The sequence below is a fragment of the Schistocerca serialis genome, chromosome 5 (genome assembly GCF_023864345.2).
Source record: "Schistocerca serialis cubense isolate TAMUIC-IGC-003099 chromosome 5, iqSchSeri2.2, whole genome shotgun sequence".
Taxonomy (NCBI): domain Eukaryota; kingdom Metazoa; phylum Arthropoda; class Insecta; order Orthoptera; family Acrididae; genus Schistocerca; species Schistocerca serialis.
Window position 1 is genome coordinate 257,345,801 of NC_064642.1, and position 22,113 is coordinate 257,367,913.

A 22,113-nucleotide genomic window follows, 5' to 3' on the forward strand; every position below is an offset into this window, starting at 1 on the left:
TGTACTCCTGCTAATTAATTGTGTTTTCCTCTTGTAGCTACCAAGCAGTCTTGGCATACTAGAACCCACGTTTCCACCTCCTTGGCTACCTCATATTTGCCACCTCATGTTGAAGGACTCGGTTATGGTGGAAGATCGAGAGCCATCAGGTTGTAACCGCTTCCACCGTCAGAAAGAGCTAAGAAGTGCGCTGGCAGATTTTGTGGGGTTCAAAATGATCTGCAGTAATCTGTACCGCTTTACTGTACGACTGAGAAATGATATAACGTATTGACCATTGAAGGACGGTTCTCTGTAAAATGTGTACACGCCCGAACAATATATTATTTCAAAACACGGGACGCTCAGAAAGCAGACTGATTTCTTTTCCCACTGTTAAAATTAGCACATGAATCCCTATTTTGTTTATTTGAAATGAAAGAAATTTACGGAGAAGATGTTTTTTCTTCTCCCTAAACATGAAATGTCACAATACTGGTGGTAATTCTACAGCTGACAAGTAAAGTAAACAGTGGAGTTCTGTTAATTCATTTTTTCTGTTCCATGATAGAACTGTGAAAGGGAGAAAAACAATTTCCGATGCAACATGGCTAACAGTGACGTGTTCCGTTATTCGTTATGTACGTGATTCAAAACGAAAGCCTTGGTTGATTATTACGTGGCAGGGAATTTTGTTTGATCTAGAGGTTGAAAAACTTTACGATTGACCATATTATTTTTCCATACAATCCCCAAATGTCCACAGACATACGTCTGAACGTGTCTCTAACTGTTTTGTAGCCTGACGTGAAAATTCCCCCTTGGAGTCATCGGATGACAGGTGTTGTGCGAACACAGCGTACTATGGTCAGACGATGTTCCACCTTGCTGAACGTACAGCAATGACGAAGTAAAGCGCCTGGTCTGCGCTTGAACTTTTCTGGACTGCCTCCCAAGTGCCCAGGGTGATGTATTTAGGCGACTTGCGAGTTGGCTACTGCAGGCTCCTGAAAGCTCACAGTGAAAACCATACGGCGTACGGCCCGGATCCTCAGTGTCGTTAAATTTATTTCCAGAACATGATTAAACAACGTGATGGTGAAGAATAATTTTAGAGATTCGACCGGCGCTAGATCCATAGAAGATCGTAACATTAATGGAAAGCACTGACGGCATAATTGTCTCAGTACATATTTATTTTTAAGATTCTATTCTTTCACATGCATGTTGCCATCTTGCGACATTTGTCACCTATATCATTGAATCAGCAGTGTAAGATGTAACAGATTGAATAACAAAAGTTTGAAATCGGTTCTTGTACTTAGCTTTTCGTTCTGGAATGCTACCACTGTTTTGTGAAAGAAATCAGAAATCTAGTGACCATATCTTTCTGCTGCTATAGAAAATACTCTTACAAGGGGAGGCCGCCAATTGTGAAATTCAGATTCGATTCATACTGCGCATAATAAAAGCTCATGGCCAGAGGTGTAATATGGCAAAGCAACAAGATGCACTTCTCAGCCGTTGTCGAGAAAATCGACAGTTAAAAGAAACCGTTGCGGTGAAATACTCTCTACGATTAATGGTTTTCTACAGCGTCGTGGCGCAGCGGTAAACGCTCGGGTTCGTAATCCGAAGGTCGCCGGATCGAATCTCGCGCCATGCAATTTTTTTATTATTAGTTTCTTGTTATATATATATATATATATATATATATATATATATATATATATATATAAAAACTATTAATGAATTGCTTATGCATGTTGGTGAAGGCGGATCGCTCTCCAATTGTACCGCCTCCGTTTTTCCGTTTTTCTAACAGGGTGTACCAAAGCTCTCACGTCCGCACTGATTTTGGACGATGTCATAAGTTGCGCAAGGGACCGCATCTATCTTCTTTCGAAGTTAGCAGGCAACTACGCTAGTTATGCGGCGGATCGCTTCGGCCCATTCAACGTCTGTCCTTCGAGTGTAACGATCGAGTAACGGAGTTTATATTTCATACCTGCCACAGCAAATTTGTGTTCATGGGTTCTCTATTCTAATTCGAACGTTTGACTTACGCTATACGTATTCGTTTCGGAATATCGTTTCTACGTCTTCCGTTAACTATACGTGGTTAAAACTATGGAGACAATTAATAACATTTGTGAAATACAACTTTGTTTGCGGAAAACATAATGATGTTCGAAGTCGCCAGTTTTTCCACGACAAACGACTTTCAACAACTTATTATATGCATAATTGTTGCAACTGATTGCCGGGGATTTTATATATATATATATATATATATATATATATATATATATATATATATGTTTGAATTACAAAAATCAAATACTAAAAAAAAGGTTGAATGGCGCGAAATACGATCCGGCGACCTTCGGATTACGAACCCGAGCGCTTACCGCTGAGCCACGACACTGGAGAAAGCTATTAATCGTAGAGAGTATTTCACCGCAACGGTTTCTTTTAACTGTCGATTTTCTCCACAACGGCTGAGAAGTGCATCTTGGTGCTTTGCCACATTACACCTCTGGCCATGAGCTTTTATTATGCGCAGTATGAATCGAATCTGAATTTCACAATTGGCGGCCTCCCCTTGTTAGCTGTAGTCGGTGTCCGCCATATGAAATTCGACGTAACTCTTCCTTCGTCGACACTCGTTGATGGTAGTAAACGAACAATTTTGTAAGTTCAAAATAAATACGTATAAATCATTACCTGACAGACGATACCAACAAAATTTCCATCGTTGTAAGAATTGAAGGTGTCACAAGATAATTTCAAGAAGCAGAGAAAGAGCTTATAAAAAATTACAAACTAAAAAGATCACTTCTTACGAGACGGATGTAATCTGACACATTTCCTTTGCGATACTTGAATTACAGAGAGGAAAGGCGCTGCTACATAGGATATTTCTACTGCTCTTGATGGCGACTGTGGCAGCAAGATCGTGTTTGTGTGTCTGCATGGTATTATACTGCATTTCTTCGATCTTTAAATATTTTCTCCTCAGTAGTAATAAAGGATAACCTAATTTCATTATTATTATTTACTTTGGAAGTTAACAGAGCAAAGATCCAGCGTAACGTCATTCACTAAACATTCAGTGCTCTTGTGCTTACAGTTGATCGATACTGAATTGAATTTTAGATACGAAGTACATCTTTTGTTAATTCAACAGAGTCAGAGTTGTGTAAAAAAGATTTGATATTATAGCCTCGTCAGTTGTAGAAAAAAACTCGCCGTTTCGAGAAGCACCTCCATGCTATTCGTCAGTAGTAAAACTAGCTACTGCTGCTGTTATCTGTGGCTACCAACTACATTAGGCGTGCTGTGACAGATCAGTGGCAGAAGGTACACATGAAAGTGGCAGTTGTCAGTTTTATTCTTACCGACTAGGATACCACTTACTTTCAAAACTCGGAGTTACATTTCAGAGCTACGCGTTGACAATATAGGGTGTGCCAAAAATTTTGGGTCAAAATTGTAAGGCGATAGAAGAGCACAAGTGAGTACTTTGAGAGTAGGAACCAATGCTCTAAAAGGAATATATACTTTTTTTATTGACATTAACAACTGATATTTTATAGGAAAGATTTTTTCATGGTGTTACCCAGTTTCAATGCTGTACGTTGTTACCTGGTTTTCATTAGAGACGTGGCTACCACAGTTACAGAGACTGTACCTCATGTTGTCTGCAAGAGTGTGCAGTTTAAACACGACGGTGCACCACCTCACTCCGATATTAATGTCCTTGAGTATCTGAACAATAGATACCCTAGTAGTCGAATTGGAGGGGTGGGGGAGTGTCTTGTCTATGAAATCGTTGGTACATAGAAATCCAGTTGACAGCGAAGAGGAACTTCCTGGTAGGATTGCTAGTTGCATCTCTGAATTTGTGTACACAGCCTGCAGACCTCTTTGAAGTACATGGTAGAGGGTATTACACATTGCAGCGCGTATTACGATTTCTTCGCGTTTCATTCGAGTATGGAGCATCGAAAGACTGATTTTAAATGCCTTTGTGAGCGCTGTTGTCAGTACATTCTTGTCTTCATGGTCCCTGTAGGAGCTGGCCCCAGCATATTCTCGTTATACAACAGATAATAGGGTTATTTAAGAGGGTGTAGCAAACTTTTATGTGCCATAGGAGCTGGCCGTAGTATATTCTCGTTATACAACATATAACATGGTTATTTAAGACGGTGTACCAAATTTTTATGCGCTATAGTAACGCATGCATTGAAACTGACATTTGTCGCTTTGGAAAGCTGCTACGAACAATACGAAACTATATTTTCATATTCGGCCATTAGTTCCTTACCTCAAAATACTCTATTTGTGTTAAGTAAGCGCTTCATTAATATTTTTCAAGTCGCTAAATAATAAGAATCCACTTGCTATAAAAATTTTATTGGCGCGCTGGGGCGTCGTCAGAATACTAGAACCGATCTTGATATAATGCATCGTATCGAGCAGCAACTCTTTTTTAATTGTCCGCAAAATCGATTTTCGGTCACTTAATGACCGTCCTCAGTGATGTAATATACAATTAAAATTGGTAGGCACTGGTTATAGCTTGAAACCAGTGCCTACCAATTTTAATTGCATATTACAGCACTGAGGATGGTCACTTAGTGACCGAAAATCGATTTTGCGGACAATAAAACAACAAAATACGGCCAATGCTGATTTTCCTTCCAATTCTATCCACTATTTGGTCGCGGTGCACAGAACACTCCATGGAGTCGCCAATGAAGTAGCAACTCTGCTAACATCGGTAGCAGAGGTATCACCTGAGGCGATTCTTTGTGTAACGTCTTTGTCTGAAATTATGATGCTGAGTCATGTCCGGTATGCAATAAGTGGATTCTAGTTAATTAGCAGCCAGAAGCTGTTTTAAGGGTTCTTGCGTGACCCTGTGTCAGAACTTATACTCCGCTTAGGATGCTCCATTGTCTACGTAATTTTTACACTAAATATTTGGGACACTACGTATTATAAGAGTGACGCTGTGAAAGAATTGATGAATGTGCGTAGTATTGTTAATAGCTTGTGGGATTTTATGGTCCATTCTCGTGAGCTAGAAGATGGAAGAGGGTCCGGAGGGAGGGTGTGGGAGCGAGCGACTAGGATAGCGCAGGCTGTAATGGCGCGAGTGCTCAACTCACCGATGGCATGAGCTGGTCGGTGCTGCGGACGCGGGTCACCCGGTTCTTGTACAGGTGCTTCTTGACGAAGCGCTCCACGGGCTGGTTCCACTTCATGAAGGACACGTAGCAGAGGTAGAAGCAGAAGAGGATGAGCGCCTCGTACCAGTGGATGTAGCTGTCGCGGAAGAAGAGGATGAGCGTGATGAGGCTGGCCGAGTAGAAGGTGCAGTCGCGGAACAGCGGCCACCACGTCAGCGTCAGCACGGTGCGGCTGAAGATGGCGCACATGCCGATCACGAACAGGATGTTGAAGACGGCCGAGCCGACGATGGTGCCGATGCCGACGTCGTCGAAGGACACGAAGACGCCGATGACGCTGGTGAAGAGCTCGGGCGCGGAGCCGCCCGCCGCCATGAAGGTGGCGCCCGCCACGTCGTCCTGGATGTCCAGCTTCTCGATGATGACGTCGAGCGCCGGCACGAAGAACTCGTCGCAGACGATGGCGAGCGCGACGAACATGTAGATGACGCCGAGCAGGTGCAGCACGACGGCGCCGCGCCGCCGCTGCTCCAGCGAGAAGAGGTCGCGCGGGAAGAGCGGCGCCTTGACCGGCACCTCGGTGTCGTTGACGAACGTGTCGTTGCCGAGCGCGTCGTCGCCGGCGAGCTCGCCCGCGGCGTCGTCGGCGTCGGCGTCGGAGGCGTCGTCCCCGAGCGCGTAGTAGTCGGCGGCGGCTGCGGCTGCGGCGGCGGCGCCGGCGCGGCGGTCGCAGCGGGCGGCGGCGGCCAGCAGCAGCAGCAGCAGCAGCGGCAGGGCCAGCGGGAGGCTGGCGGGGCGCGCCATCGCTGCGGCGTGTGCGCTCGCCTCGGCTGCCGCCGCCTGACTCGGCCGGCCGGCCCGCGCGCCGCCCGGTCGATAGGCAGCCCGCGCGCCGCCGCGCCGACGCTGACGACGCCGCCGCCGACGGCGCCACCCCCGCCAGCCGCAGCGCCGCTCCCCCTGCGCTGCCCGGACCCGCGCCAGCGCTGCCCCAGTGCGCGGGACGCTGCCTACCCTACCCTCCGTCCTCCGCCCGTGACGCCGGTCGCCGGGTGTGCCGGCCAAATGAAAGTGTGTCACAGCGGAGAAAACAAACAGAGACGACACCTGCCGTACCGATATATAATTTGGCTGACATCGGGAGGCCGCCAATTGTGAAATTCAGATTCGATTCATACTGCGCATAATAGAAGCTCGTGGCCAGAGGTGTAATGTGGCAAAGCACCAAGATGCACTTCTCAGCCGTTGACGAGAAAATCGACAGTTAAAAGAAACCGTTGCGGTCAAATACTCTCTACGATTAATAGTTTTCTACAGACTCGTGGCGCAGCGGTAAGCGCTCGGGTTCGTAATCCGAAAGTCTTCCGGATCCAATCTCGCGCGATGCAACCTTTTTTTTTAGTATGTGTTTTTTGTAATTCAAATGTATACACATATATATATATATATATATATATATATATATATATATATATATATATAATTCCCGGCAATCAGTTGCAACAGTTATGCATATAATAAGTTGTTGAAAGTCGTTTGTCGTGGAAAAACCGCAAACAAAGCTGTATTTCACAAATGTTAATAATTGTCTTCATAATGTTAACCACGTACAGTTAACGGAAGACGTAGAAACGATATTCCGAAACGAATACGTACAGCGTAAGTAAAACCTTCGAATTAGAATAGAGACCCCACGAACACAAATTTGCTGTCGCAGGTATGAAATATAAATTCCGTTACTCGCTCGTTACACTTGAAGGACAGATGTTGAATGGGCCGAAACGAGCCGCCGCATAACAGCGTAGTTGCCTGCTAACTTCGAAAGAAGGTAGATGCGGTCCCTAGCGCAACTTGTAACATCGTCGAAAATCAGTGCGGACGTGACAGCTTTGGTACACCGTGTTAAACAAATGGAAAAATGGAGGCGGTACAATTGGAGAGCGATCCGCCTTCACCAACATACATATATATATATATATATATATATATATATATATATATATATATATATATATATTTGAATTACAAAAAACTAATGATAAAAAAAACTCGCATGGCGCGATATTCGATCCGGCGACCTTCGGATTGCGAACCCGGGCGCTTACCGCTGCGCCACGACGCTGTAGAAAAATGTTAATCGTAGAGAGTATTTCACCGAAACGGTTTCTTTTAACCGTCGATTTCCTCGACAACCGCTGAGAGGTGCATCTTGGTGCTTTGCCACATTACACCTCTTGCCATGAGCTTTTATTATGCGCAGTATGAATCGAATCTGAATTTCACAATTGGTGGCCTCCCCATGTGAGCTATTGTATTGTATGTTAATCGGGGACCTAGAAACGACAGAGAGACTCCGTCCCTGCCGCAGCCGCAGTGGTGCACAACCCCACAACGACTACCGCAGTCGCCGGCCGCTGTGGTCGAGCGGTTCTAGGCGCTTCAGTTTGGAACAGCGCGACCGCTACGGTCGCAGGTTCGAATCCTGCCTCGAGCATGGATGTGTGTGATATCCTTAGGTTAGTTAGGTTTAAGTAGTTCTAACAAGGGAACCTCCCCATCACACCTCCCTCAGATTTAGTTATAAGTTGGCACAGTGGATAGGCCTTGAAAAACTGAACGCAGATAAATCGAGAAAACAGGAAGAAGTTGTGTGGAACTATGAAAAAAATAAGCAAAATATACAAACTGAGTAGTCCATGCGCAAGACAGGCAACATTAAAGATAATGTGCGGTCAGGAGCGCCGTGGTCCCGTGGTTAGCGTGAGCAGCTGCGGAACGAAGGGCGCCGGCACGGTAGCTCAGCGTGTTCGGTCAGAGGGCTAGTTACCCTTTGTAATAAAAAAACTGAGTTAATCGATCGACAACGAACTTAAACGGATGTCTTACGACGTCCACCCCGGGCAGATTCAACGAACGAAACCGAACAAAATGAGATTAAGCCGGTACGGTAGCTCAGCGTGTTCGGTCAGAGGGTTAGCTGCCCTCTGTAACAAAAAAACTGAGGTAATCGATCAACAACTAACTTAAATGGCTGTCTTAAAGACGTCCGGCCCGAGCAAATCAACGAACGTAAACGAACAAAATGAGAATTTAAAAAAAAAAAAAATATGGCGCTTGGTTCAAGTCTTCCCTCGAGTGTAAAGTTTAATTTTTTATATAATAAACTTCGCGCCCCAAAATTCCAGGACATGTTCAGATACGCTTGGACATATGCAGGATTTGACGGTCTACACACGGAAAAATTTGAAACCGTTGAAAACATATGTTTTGACAGAGCACACGGAAAACTGTGCGACTGTGAAACTGTTGCATTCATTTGTTGCAGTTTATGTGACAAACTCTTACGTTTTCATCACTTTTTTGGAAGTGATTATCATATCCACAAGAAAACCTAAATCGGGCAAGGTAGAAGAATCTTTTTACCCATTCGCCAAGTGTGCAAGTTAGGTGGGTCGACAACATATTGCTGTCATGTGACGCACATGCCGTCACCAGTTTCGTATAGAATATATCAGACTTATTTTCCTGTGGAGGAATCGGTTGACCTATGACCTTGCGATCAAACGTTTTCGGTTCCCATTGGAGAGGCACGTCCTTTCGTCTACTAATCGCACGGTTTTGCGGTACGGTCGCAAAACACAGACACTAAATTTATTACAGTGAACAGAGACGTCAATGAACGAACGGACAGATCATAAATTTGCGGAAATAAAGAAGGTAAACTTTTCACTCGTGGGAAGACTTGAACCACGGACCTCTCGCTTCGTAGCTGGTCACGCTAACCACGGGACCACGGCGCTCCTTTGCTGACACTATCCTCGATGTTGCATACCTTGCACATAGACTACTCAGTTTGCATATTTTGCTTTTTTTTCTCATAGTTCCACACAACTTCTTCCTGTTTTCTCGATTGATCTGTGTTCAGTTTTTCAAGGTCTATCTACTGTGCCAACTTATAACTAAATCTGAGGGTGGTGCGATGGGGAGGTTCCCCTGTAAGTTCTAGGGGACCGATGACCTCAGATGTTAAGTCCCATAGTCCTCAGAGCCATTTGAACCATTTGACTACCGCAGTCCACTTCACCCCTCCGCCGCCCCACACTGAACCCAGGGTTATTGTACGGAGTGTAACCCCTATGTTTGCGTAGTAGAGTAATGTTGGTGTACGCGTACGTGGAGAACTTGTTTGAGCAGCAATCGCCGAAATAGTGTAACTGAGGCGGAATAAGGGGAACAAGCCCGCATTCGCCGAGGCAGGTGGAAAACCGACTAAAAACTATCCACGGACTGACTAGTTCACAGGACCCCGACACAAATCCGCCGGGCGGATTAGTGCCGGGGACCAGACGCTCCTTCCCTCCCGGAAAGCCGTGCGTTAGACCGCACGGCCAATCGGGCGGGCTTGGTTGAAGTAACTCCAGAATTTCCTGAAAATTGCATTCTTGGCTGACCTTTTCCCTAACACGCAATACACTTTCCAAAATGGCAGTGGAATAATGTTTCACTTTTATTTTTTCATACACAGCGAACTCAAAAATTATGTGGGACACAGAATATCCGATTTGTGCATTATCCATGCAGAATCCAGCAGTTTCTAGAAATACACATGTTTCTACAAAAATGGCTCCAGGATTTCGGGAGACGACTGCGTGAAAACTACACTACTGGCCACTAAAATTGCTACAACACGAAGATGACGTGCTACAAACGCGAAATTTAACCGTCAGGAAGAGGATGCTGTGATATGCAAATGATTACCTTTTCAGAGCATTCACACAAGGTTGGCGCCGGTGGCGACACCCACAACGTGCTGACAAGAGGAAAGTTTCCAACCGATTTCTCATACACAAACAGCAGCTGACCGGCGTTGCCTGGTGAAACGTTGTTGTGATGCCTCGTGTAAGCAGGAGAAATGCGTACCATCACGTATCCGGCTTTGAAGGTCGGATTGTAGCCTATCGCGATTCCGGTTTATCGTTTCGTGACCTTGCTGCTCGCGTTGGTCGAGATCCAATGACTGTTAGCAGAATACGCAATCGGTGGGGTTAGGAGGGTAATATGGAACGCCGTGCTGGATCCCACCGGCCTCGTATCACAAGCAGTCGAGATGACAGGCATCTTATCCGCATGGCTGTAGCGGATCGTGCAGCCACGTATCGATCTCTGAGTCAACAGATGGGGACGTTTGCAAGACAACAACCATCTGCACGAACAGTTCGACGACGTTTGCAGCAGCATGGACTATCAGATCGGAGACCATGGCTGCGTTTACCCTTGACGCTGCATCACAGACAGGAGCGCCTGCGATGGTGTACTCAACGACGAACCTGGGTGCACGAATGGCAAAACGTCATCTTTTAGGATGAATCCAGGTTCTGTTTACGGCATCATGATGGTCGCATCCGTGTTTGGCGACATCGTGGTGAACGCACATTGGAAGCGTGTATTAGTCATAGGCATACTAGCGGATCACCCGACGTGATGGTATGTGGTGCCATTGCTTACACGTTTCGGTCACCTCTTGTTCGCATTGACGGCACTTTGAACAGTGGACGTTGCATTTCAGATGTGTTACGACCCGTGGCTCTACCCTTCAGTCGATCCCTGCGAAACCCTACATTTCAGCAGGGTAATGCACGACCGCATGTTGCAGGTCATGTACGGGCCTTTCTGGATACAGAAAATGTTCGACTGCTGTCCTGGTCAGCACATTCTCCAGATCTCTCACCAATTGAAAACGTCTGGTCAATGGTGGCCGAGCAACTGGCTCGTCACAATACGCCAGTCACTACTCTTGATGAACTGTGGTATCGTGTTGGAGGTGCATGGGCAGTTGTACCTGTACACGCCATCCAAGCTCTGTCTGACTCAATGCCCAGGGGTATCAAGGCCGTTATTACGGCCAGAGGTCGTTGTTCTGGGTACTGATTTCTCACGATCTATGCCCCCAAACTGCGTGAAAATATATATATTTGTCCAATGAATATCCGTAGCAATTTTAATAGCCAGTAGTGTACAAGACGTCTAGGAAAATGACGTATATCGGTGGCCTCACTCTTGCCGTGGTTTTGTTCTGCTAGACAGCAGACATGTCATAAAATATATGCAAATCTTCAACTACGTATTACTGCAACGAAATGGCAGCCCAGTTGAGAGGTTTCCATGGGGGCTGCTGTCGGTCCTTCCAGGGCGGAATTCAGTTATAAGAACTGGAGCACTTAAATACGGCAACAGTAATGGATACTGTCCAATATGCACATTAAGCATGCTATAAAGTAAATCGAGAACATATCTGGAAAGGAGATAAACTGAGGTGACAACAGCGTGGTGTACTGCCTAATATAGTGCCGGACCTCTTCCTGGCCAGCGTAGTGAAGCAGCTTGACGTGGCATAGACTCCACACGTCGTTGCAAGTCTCTTGCAGACATACTGAGCCATGCTGCCTCTATAGCCGTCCATAATTACAACAGTGTTGCCGCTTTAGGATGTCCCATAAATGTTCGATGGGATTCATGTCAAGACTGTAGAACCTAGAACCCCTCGGTCACTGTGGCCGACTCCAGTCAATGATCGGTTCGGTTACATCAGACGACCCAGTCCACTCCATGTAAACACAACCCATACCATAATGGCTTGCACAGCACAATGATGACAGCTTTGGTCTAAGACTTCGTGGTGTCTGCGCCACAGTTAAACCCTACTATCAGTTCTTACCGAATGAATTCGGGACTCATTTGACACGCCACGGGTTTTCAGTCGTCTAAGGCATTCTTTGCCAAGAGAAGTCTGGTAGTAGCAAACATAGGTCTCTGAGGAAGAAATTTCTGAGAAAGTCCGTCTGGAACACAGCACTGTATGGCAGTGAGACGTGGACTGTGCGAAAATCAGAACAAAAGAGAATCTAAGCCTTTGAGATGTGGTGCGACAGAAGAATGTTGAAAATTAGATGGACTGATAAGGTAAGGAGTGAGAAGATTCTCAGGAGAAACGGCGAGGAAAGGAACATATGGAAAATACTAACAAGAAGAAGGGACAGGGTGATAGGACATCCGTTAAAATATTAGGGAGTAGCTTCCATAGTACCTGAGGGAGGTGTAGAGGATAAAAAACTGTAGAAAAAGACAGAGATTGGAATACATCGACCAAATAACTGAGGACGTAGGTTGCAAGTGCTGCTCTGAGATGAAAAGGATGTCACAGGAGGGGAATTCATCTCCAGGAGAGACACTGCAGGCGATATCGAACTGCTAGCGAAGGCACACCCGTCGGTCGTCTGCTGCCATAACCCTTTAACGCCAAATTTCACACTGCCCTAAATAATACGTTCGTCGCAGGTCCCAAATTGATTTCTGCGATCATTTCACACAATGTTGCTTGTCTGTTACCACTAACAATTCTAAGCAAACGCCGCTGCTCTCGGTCGCTAAGTGAAGGCCGTAGGCCACTGCGTTGTTTGTAATGCCTGAAAATTGGTTTTGACACTGTGGATCTCGGAATGTTGAGTTCCCTAATGATTTCCCAAATGGCATATCCCATGCTTCTAGCTCCAACTACCATTCCACGTTCTAAGTCTGTTGATTTCCGCCGGCCGGTGTGGCCGTGTGGTTCTAGGCGCTTCAGTCTGGAACTGCGGGACCGCTACGGTCGCAGGCTCGAATCCAGCCTCGGGCATGGATGTGTGTGACGTCCTTAGGTTAGTTAGGTTTAAGTAGTTCTAAGTTCTAGGGGACTGATGACCTCAGATGTTGAGTCCCATAGTGCTCAGAGCCATTTGAACCATTTTGTTGATTCCCGTCATGCGGCCATAATTACATCGTCAATGTTTTCACATGAATCGCCTGAGTACAAATGACAGCTCCGCCAATACAAGGCCCTTTTATAGCTTGTGGACGCTGTATTATTATCATCTGTATGCGTATATATCATTATCCCATGACTTTTGACACTCAGTGTATAATTAGACAACCTTAATTTGGGATGTGCTCAAGACCGCATTCTTGGACAACCCATTTTCTAACACACAATACATTCTCAAATTCGGCAGTGAAATATGGTTTTTTTAACTCGAAAGTATTTCTGTTTTTTCAACTCGCACTAAGCCCCAAGTTATCTGGGATACAGACTATCCAGTTAATGAGTTATCTTTGCAGAGCTCAGGAAAATATTGAAAACAAATATGTTTGTAAAGAAGTATCTCCGTGTTTTCGGAAGACAACTGACTGGAGACTACAAGACGTCCAGATAAATGACATGTAGACATGTATCGCTGAACAGACCACCTCTCCAAGTTTCGACTAGTAATCCATGCCGTGGTATTGTTCCACTAGGGAACAGGCACGTCACAACATCTAGAAAAATCATCCACTATGTACTAACTGGCAACCCAGTCAACAGATTCCAAACCTGGTTACTGTCGCTACTTCCAAGGCAAACTGCAGTTACAGAGCTCTTGAAAGAGATACAGTAGCAGAAAAAAGATTGAGACGGGATTGTTGGCTATTCCCAATATTACGTTGTGCTAACTACAAAAGAAACCAAGGAGGAATCTTCAAGGAAATTAAATCTTAGGGGGAGCAAATAATACGTTTGTGATTTGCCGATGATACTGTGGTTCCGACGGAGAAGCCAAAGAACATGGAAGACGAGTTGACCAGAATGGGTAGTGTCTTGGAAAATATAAAAAAAGGTAAGGCAAGAGTAGCTAAACATAATCGACTGAAATCAGTCAATGTTGTAATTACAAAATTACACAATAACATCTGCTTATATTAATGCCACTGACAGGATATCAATTTCTAACTTAGTTCATAAAATGGACCCAGTTCACAAATTCGCTGTGTTATATAAAACTACACTTACATCAACAGAATGAAGTCCTGTGTTGATCTCAGTTCGTATGAGACACACTTAGCAACGCTGCTAAATCAGCTGCCTACATGATAACCGTACTTCAACCACAGCTGTTAATCGTACATCGTGGAGACACACTGTTTATTGTCGAAGTTTCGTGTTGTCAAAGTAAAGGAAAATAAGGTCTCTAAACTAGTCAAACACCTTCAAAAACTTCTCCAAGCTGCATAACGCTCTTGACATTGCTTACCACAGCAACTAGAAAAACAGCCTGTGGCGTTTCCAGTTGGCGTGGTTTCAAAACGTAGTGCTGTCACAGTTATCTTTATAATCAACTACCTGAGAAAAACAGCATTGCCTGCGTGTTTATTTACTCCACTCTTCTCATACTCCATCTTCTTCTCCCTACTCTCTCCATCTCCTCCTCACCCCTCTTCCCTTCCACCTCCTCCTCTCCCCCTTCTCTGCTCTGCCCATCAGTCCGTCATCACCTTCACAGTATTTCGTCCCAGATAGTAAGTAATATGTGTACCACGTTTGGTTGAAATAGATCCAGGGGCTTATGAGATAATGCTGTTTGCATACGTGACGTACATTGAGGTGGCAAAAATCATGTGACACCTCCTAATATCGTGCCGGACCTTCTTTTTCCCGGTATAGTGAAGCTACTCGACGTAGCGTAGACTCCACAAGGCGTTGGAAGTCCCCTACAGAAGTACTGAACCGTGATGCCTCTACAGCCGTTCATAATTTCGAAAATATTGCCGGTGCAGGATTTTGTGCGCTTTCTGACCTCTTGCTCATGTCCCATGGATGTTCGATTGGATTCATGTCAGATGATCTGGGTGGCCAAATCATTAGCTCGAATTATCCAGCATGTTCTTCAAGACAGTCACGAACAATTGTGGCCCAGTGACATGGCCCATTGTCATCCATAAAAACTCCACCGTTGTTAGGGAACATAACATCCATGAATGGCTGCAAATGGTCTCCAAGTAGCCGAACATAACCTTTTCCACTTATTGATTGTTTAGTTTGATCAGATAACCCAGTCCATTCCATGTAAACACAGCCCACACCATTATGGAACCACCACCAGCTCGCACTGTGTCTTATTGACGACTTCCGACCATGGCTTCATGGGGGCTGTGCTACACTCGAACCCTACCTTCAGTTCTTACCAACATAAATCGGGAGTCACCTGAGCAAGCCACGATTTTCCCGTCGCCTAGGGCCCAATTGATACGTTAAAGAGCCTAGGAGAGGCGCTGCAGGCATGTGTCTGCTCTTACCAAAGGCGCTCTCGTCGGTCGTCTGCTGCCATAGCCTATTAAAGCCAAATTTCGCCGCACTGCCCTAACGGATAAGTTCGTTGATTTCTGTGGTCGTTTCACGCAGTGTTGCTTGTCTGTTAGCACTGACAGCTCTACGCAAGCGCTGTTGCTCTCGGTCGTTAAGTGAAGGCCGTCGTCCACTTTGTTGTCCGTGGTGAGGGGTAATGCTTGATATTTGGATTCTCGGCACACTCCTGACACTGCGAATCTCGGAATATTGAATTCTCAAACGATTTCCGATCCATGTGTCTAGCTCCAACTACCATTCCGCGTTCAGAGTCTCTTACTTCCAGTCGTACGGCCATAACAACGTCGGAAACCTTTCCACATGAATCACTTGAGTATAAATGACAGTTTCGCCATTACACTACCCTTTCTTACCTTGTGTACGCAATACTACCGCCATCTTTATATGTACATATCGCTATTCCATTACCGTAACTTGCATTGTCCCTCAAGACTAAGTTCTTGGACCACCGACTTTCGCTATTCCATTACCGTAACTTGCGTTGTCCCTCAAGACTAAGTTCTTGGACCACCGACTTTCTAACATGCAGTAAGCTCTCGAAGGCGCAGTGACATACTGCGTTTTTAGCCCTTTGACACGTGTCTGTACTCGCAAAAACGTATGAGAGGAGTCTCAAGATCCCTGCCTTCAACTAATAGAATGTATTGATATTAATCGAAACATTATCATACTTGGTGAGACCGAATTGATAAGAAAGCATTTATTATGATACTGTGACCACTATTTTAGTACAATATGAAATACAGCATTATAACTTACTTTGTAACTTTTCTGAGAGTGAATAACTAACTCTCAGTTTTACTGATCCACGTCAGATTTGCTCATAAGAAATAACATTCATCATAAATAACATCACTCCGTTCTTTGCATATATTTTTCGTGTATTTGTAACATATTTGACCACTTTTTCTATTTAATCGATGTGGGCACATGGACCATGGTCTTTTAGAGATCTTCCATTTTCCGCAATCTTCCCTGTTGGCGAGCTCTTCTGTGACTTGTAGAACAGTCACCTTTCAGTATGAGAGAAATTCTCCCTTTATACAGTGAAGAGCCAAAGAAACTGGTATAGGCATGTGTATTCTAATACGGAGATACACTATGTGATCAGAAGTATCCGGACACTTGGCTGAAAATGACTTACAAATTCGTGGCGCCCTCCATCGGTAATGTTGGAATATGGTTTTGGCCCACCCTTAGCCTTGATGACAGGTTCCACTTTCCCAAGCATACGTTCGATCAGGTGCTGGAAGGTTTCTTGGGGAATGGCAGCCCATTCTTCACGGAGTGCTGCATTGAGGTGAGATATCGATGTCGGTAGGTGATGCCTGGCACGAAATAGGCGTTCCAAAACATTCCAAACGTGTTCTATAGGATTCAGGTCAGGACCCTGCGCAGACCAGTCCATTACATGGATGTTATTGTCGTGTAACCACCCCGCCACAGGCCGTGTATTATGAACATGTACTCGATCGAGTTGAAAACTGCAATCGCCATCCCCGAATTGCTCTTCAATAGTGGGAGGCAAGAAGGTTCTTAAAATATCGATGTAGGCCTGTGCTGTGATAGTGCCAAACAGAACAAGAAGGGGTGCAAGCTCCCTCCTTGAAAAACACGACCTCACCATAACACCACAGCCTCCGAATTTTATTGTTGGCACTACACACGCTGTCAGATGACGTTCACCGGGCATTCACCATAAGCACACCCTGCCACCGGATCGCCACATTGTGTACCGTGATCCGTCACTTCACACAACGTTTTTACACTGTTCAATCGTCCAATTTTTACGCCCTTTACAGAAAGCGAGGCATCGTTTGGCATTTACCGGCATGATTTGTGGATTATGAGCAGCTGCTCGACCATGAAATTCAAGTTTTCTCACCTCCTGCCTAACTGTCATAGTACTTGCAGACGTATGACACAAGTGACACCCAATCACCTGACCACGTTCGAAGTCCGCGTGTTCCGCGGAGCGCCCAATTCTGCTCTCTCATGATGTCTAATGACTTCTGAGGTCGCTGATATGGAGTACCTGGCAGTAGGTGGCAACACAGTTCATCTGATATGAAAAACGTATGTTTTTTGGAGTTCCCGGATACTTTTGATCACAAAGTGTATATAAACTGGGAGAATACTGCGTTGTGGTCGGCAATGCCTATATGCGACAAGTGCTTGACGCAGTTGTTAGATCGATTCCTGCCGTTAAAACGGCAGGTTTTCAAGATTTAAGCGTGTTTGAACGAGGTGTCATAGTCGCCGCAAGGGCGATGGGACACAGAATCTCCGAGGTAGCGATGAAGTGGGAATTTTCCCGTACGACCATTTCACGAGTGTACCGTGCGTATCAGGGATCCGGTAAAACATTAAATCACCATTATCACTGCGGCCGGAAAAAGTTCCTGCAAGAAGGGGACCAATGACGATTGATGAGAATCGTTCAGCGTGACAGAAGTGCAACCATCTCGCAAATTGCCACAGATTTCAATGCTGGGCCATCAATAAGTGCCAGCATGCGAAATATTCAACGAAACATCGTCGAATGGGTTTTCGGAGCGCAACACAAAGCTTTACGCCTCGCCTGGTCCCGTCAACACCGACATTGAACTGTTGATGACTGGAAACATCATGCCTGGTCGAAAAAGTCTCGTTGCAAATTGTATCGAGTGGATGGACGTGTACGGGTATGGAGACAACCTCATGAATCCATGGATCCTGCATGTCGGCAGTGGACTGTTCAAGCTGATGGAGGTTCTGTAATCGTGTGAGATGTATGCAGTTGGAATGATATGTTACACCTGATACGTCTAGATAAGACTCTGACAGGTGCAATGTACGTAAGCATTCTGTCTGATCACCTTCGTCCATTCATGTCCATTGTGCATTCCGACGGCTTGTACAATTCCAGCAGGACAATCCGATACACCACACGTTCAAAATTGCTACAGAGTGGCTCCAGGAACAATCTTCTGAGTTTAAATACTTCCGCTGACCACCAAACTCCCCAGAAATGAACTTTATTGAGCATAGCTGGGACGCCTTACAACGTGCTGTTCAGAAGAGAAATCCACCCCTCATACTCTTACGCATTTATGGACAGCCCTGCAGGATTCATTGTGTCGATTCCCTCCAGCACTACTTCAGACATTAGTCGAGTCCATGCCACGTGGTATTGGGGCACTTGGGTGCTCGCTGGGGTCCCACTCGATATTAGGCAGGTGTACCAGTTTCTTTGGCTCTTCAGTGTAGGTGGGAAGCTGCTGTGAAAACAAGCACAAGACGGCTATTGTTACTATATCTAATACATTCGTCTATAAGACTAAATATCATCTTCTTGACGTCCCTTTCAAGTGCATGTACGTGTTATCTGACCAAGAGAACCAACTCCTGATTTACATTCATTATAGAATGAAACATTGTTTCACTAGATTTTATGTCCATCTTCATTGGTGCTGTGGTACACGGAAATTAGAAATATCACAATTTTATTTATCTTGGCCACGTATAAATGTCAAATTCAAACCAAACTGATGACGATCAAACTTCTCTGGACGTGGAAGACATAATTCATAGTGAAATTTTATTTTTGTTTTGTTACATAGCCTGTTAATGAATCAGGAGCGATTTTCATAGTATTAGGTACCCTCATTCTGCTCACTGGTGGCAGCGATTTTCTCTGCTGCGTTTCATCGTGACCGATAAGGATATCACCAAAATTGTAGTCTCTATCGTCTAATTCTTCACTGCTTACTTCACTTAAGGTGCTAGAAAACGCGAGTTGATTATCCTAGAAATCAAAATTGTTTGAATATCTGCTATTCCAGATCAAAGACAGATTCATCTTCAAGCAGTTCAGTAATAGATGATTCAAATTTTTGATCAGTTATGCTGACTTCAGATTATGTTCTTTTGTGTCTTACAGGTAGTATTGTATCACTGTTCGGTGTGAAGAATAAGTGTCTTACATAATTATTCTTTTTGTCAAAGGAAAATATGTTCATCTGAAAGTATTCTGGCAATGGGCAATGCACTTAGCTTCAAGTGAATATTCAGTTTTAGCATTTAAAGTACTTTCCAACTCGAGAACAAAGAGTACATACTGTGCAGAATTGATAACAGTTATCAGTAAGTTGCTACTTTAATACGCCACTCAAATCGGTGACAAATGAACTACTGAAAAGAAGGGTTTGTCTGATAACGCGTCTGAAAGATCCCAGTCATGCATTACACATGTAGGATTACAAAATTCACAAAATAAGTAATCTGTCTTACAACGAATCATATATTTTCCAGACAGTCGATTATATTTACAACGATTACACAGGATATCAAATACAATAAACTAATTTAAGACACTTTATTGAGAAAATGAAAGACTACCGGATCTAAAAGACGCCTGTCATCCGAGGATTAAGTCAACAGTACTTTTATTTTTTCAACATACAGCAAGCCCTAATTATCTGGTGTCCGGTTAACTGGTTTGTGGATTGTCCGTGCACAGTTCACCGATTACTGAAAACATACAGTGTTACTCAGAAGTATCTCTGCGGTTGCTGATGACGGAAGCACGATAACTAAAAGACATGCAGAAAAATGACACGTTTCTGTGGATAGACCCTCTTTCCATGTTTCTGTTCGTAATACATGCCATTTTATAATTGCGCTAGCTAGCAGGCACGTCGAAACACACAGACAATTCACCCTCTCTTTAATGTCGTGTCGAAATGACAACGCAGTTAACAGATTTCCAGGGCAGAGCGGACTGCAGCTATAATAACTGAAGCACCTGAAAGAGGTAAGTAGCAGAACAGGGATTGAGATGGGATTGCGACCCGTCCTCAATGTTATCCAGTCTGTACACTGAACAAGCTATTAAGGAAACCAAAGAGAAATTTGGAAAACGAATCAAAGCTGAAGGGGAACTAATAATAAATTCGTCGATGAAATTCGTGCTTTGCCGATGGTATTGTAGTTCCATCAAAGAACACAAAGAACTTGGAAGATCAGTTGGCCAGAATCAGTAGTGCTTTCGAAAGAGTTTATAAGATGAACACCAAAGAAATTAAAACAATCGTAAATGAACATAAAACATTTAACTCTGTCGACGTTAAAGGATTAGATCAGAAAATTAGCCAAATAGGACTGATTATACTGGCGTCACTGACTGGAGATTAATTTTGTTCTTAGTTCAGAAAGCAAATCACAAACCCGTTATATCGTATAACACTGCACTGTTATCAACCAAGCGGGATTCAGTGTTGATCTGAATTAGTGCGAGACACGCTTGGCAACACTGCTAAATCAGCTGTCAACATGATTATCGTGCATCAGTCACAGACATTAACCATACGTCGTAGAAACACAGTACTTATTTTTGAAGGTTTCGAGTTGTCAAGGTAGAGGAAAATAAGCGGAGAAAAGTACTCAAACTTCTTCAAGAACTTCTCCAAGCCCCAGACAACTGAATCAGTCAGGTAGCCGTAATGTAAACGAAAATAAATCATATAATTATCTGCCCTTAATGCTCTTGACAACACAACGCTGCTAGAAATTTATCATGTGGCATTTTCAGAAGATGTGGTTTCGAAACGTAGTGCGGACACAACTATCTTTATAACCAAATAGCTGAGAAAACCAACTTTTCCTGGGAATTTATTCATTTTAGTATTCTATTGTACCATCTCCTCCTCCCTCACTCTCTCTCTCTCTCTCTCTCTTTCGCTGTTCATCGCCTCCTTCTCCTTCTTCTCTCTATCCTACTCCTCAACCCCTCTCGGTCTGCCCTCCTCCTCAGCTCCCTTGACCATTTCACTCCCTCCTGTCCATCAGCCTTTCATAACTATCTCCCAATTGGGTAACTAGTGGTTGGCTTTTATGCCCACAGTATTTCTTACCAAATACACGTACCAAATTTGATTGAAATCGATCCAGGGGCTCAGGTGGAGATAATGACGTTTGCATACGTAACATATATTACACACATATATGTCTCATTCTCTGCTGTTTAACTCCTAAATTTATTTGTGATATTCATCTTAGGTCCCGGAACAGTTTGACAAAATTACTGCCTTGCTGCAGTGCTCATTAACGCGACCTGATTGACGTAATAAACAGCACAAACAAGAGACAAACTGCGCTTTATACCTTGAGAAATATTCCAAGACAACTAAACCGTTGTCGAACATCTTTTCCAGCATCCCTTCTCATCCACATCGCATGCCTAACGGTAATTCCCACATATTTACATGCAAATAATAAGTGATGGGTCCAACAAATTTGTTTGAAACGGCTCCAGGTATTCCTAAGTTATACTTCAACGTTATCCTCGTTTCATATCCATTCCTATGGGATGTAGGTGGTTCCTAAACCCACAGCGCTTTTTACCAAATGCTAAATAAACCGCCAACTCAGTATAAAACAGCTTCCAACTTCTGATTCCCTTACAAATGCGATGATGAGTTAAATACTTGATGTGAAGCATGTAGGCGAGAAAAACTTTAGAAAAAAATGGAAATTATATTTCATGTGCTCTCATTATCAAACACTGGACGAATATAGTCTGGGTAATCTGCGCTCCGTTTTAAGAAAATCTAGCCGGCCGATGTGGCCGTGCGGTTCTAGGCGCCTCAGTCTGGAATCGCGTGACCGCTACGGTCGCAGGTTCGAATCCTGCCTCGGGCATGGATGTGTGTGATGTTCTTAGGTTAGTTAGGTTTAATT

The 22,113-nt window shown here is 44.4% G+C and overlaps 1 protein-coding gene across 1 annotated transcript in view; it reads right to left on the reverse strand.

The window, feature by feature from the left end:
- The window catches only part of LOC126481881 (sodium/potassium/calcium exchanger Nckx30C), a 1,430,899-nt gene extending 1,424,915 nt beyond the window's left edge, over positions 1–5,984 (reverse strand). Inside the window, exons 1-2 of the mRNA XM_050105840.1 lie at positions 5,973–5,984; positions 5,160–5,807 (exon numbers count right to left, since the gene is read on the reverse strand). Of these exons, the coding sequence (XP_049961797.1) occupies positions 5,160–5,807; positions 5,973–5,984 (660 nt within the window). The remainder of the gene's footprint in view (positions 1–5,159; positions 5,808–5,972) is intronic.
- Positions 5,985–22,113: the final 16,129 nt, after the last annotated feature.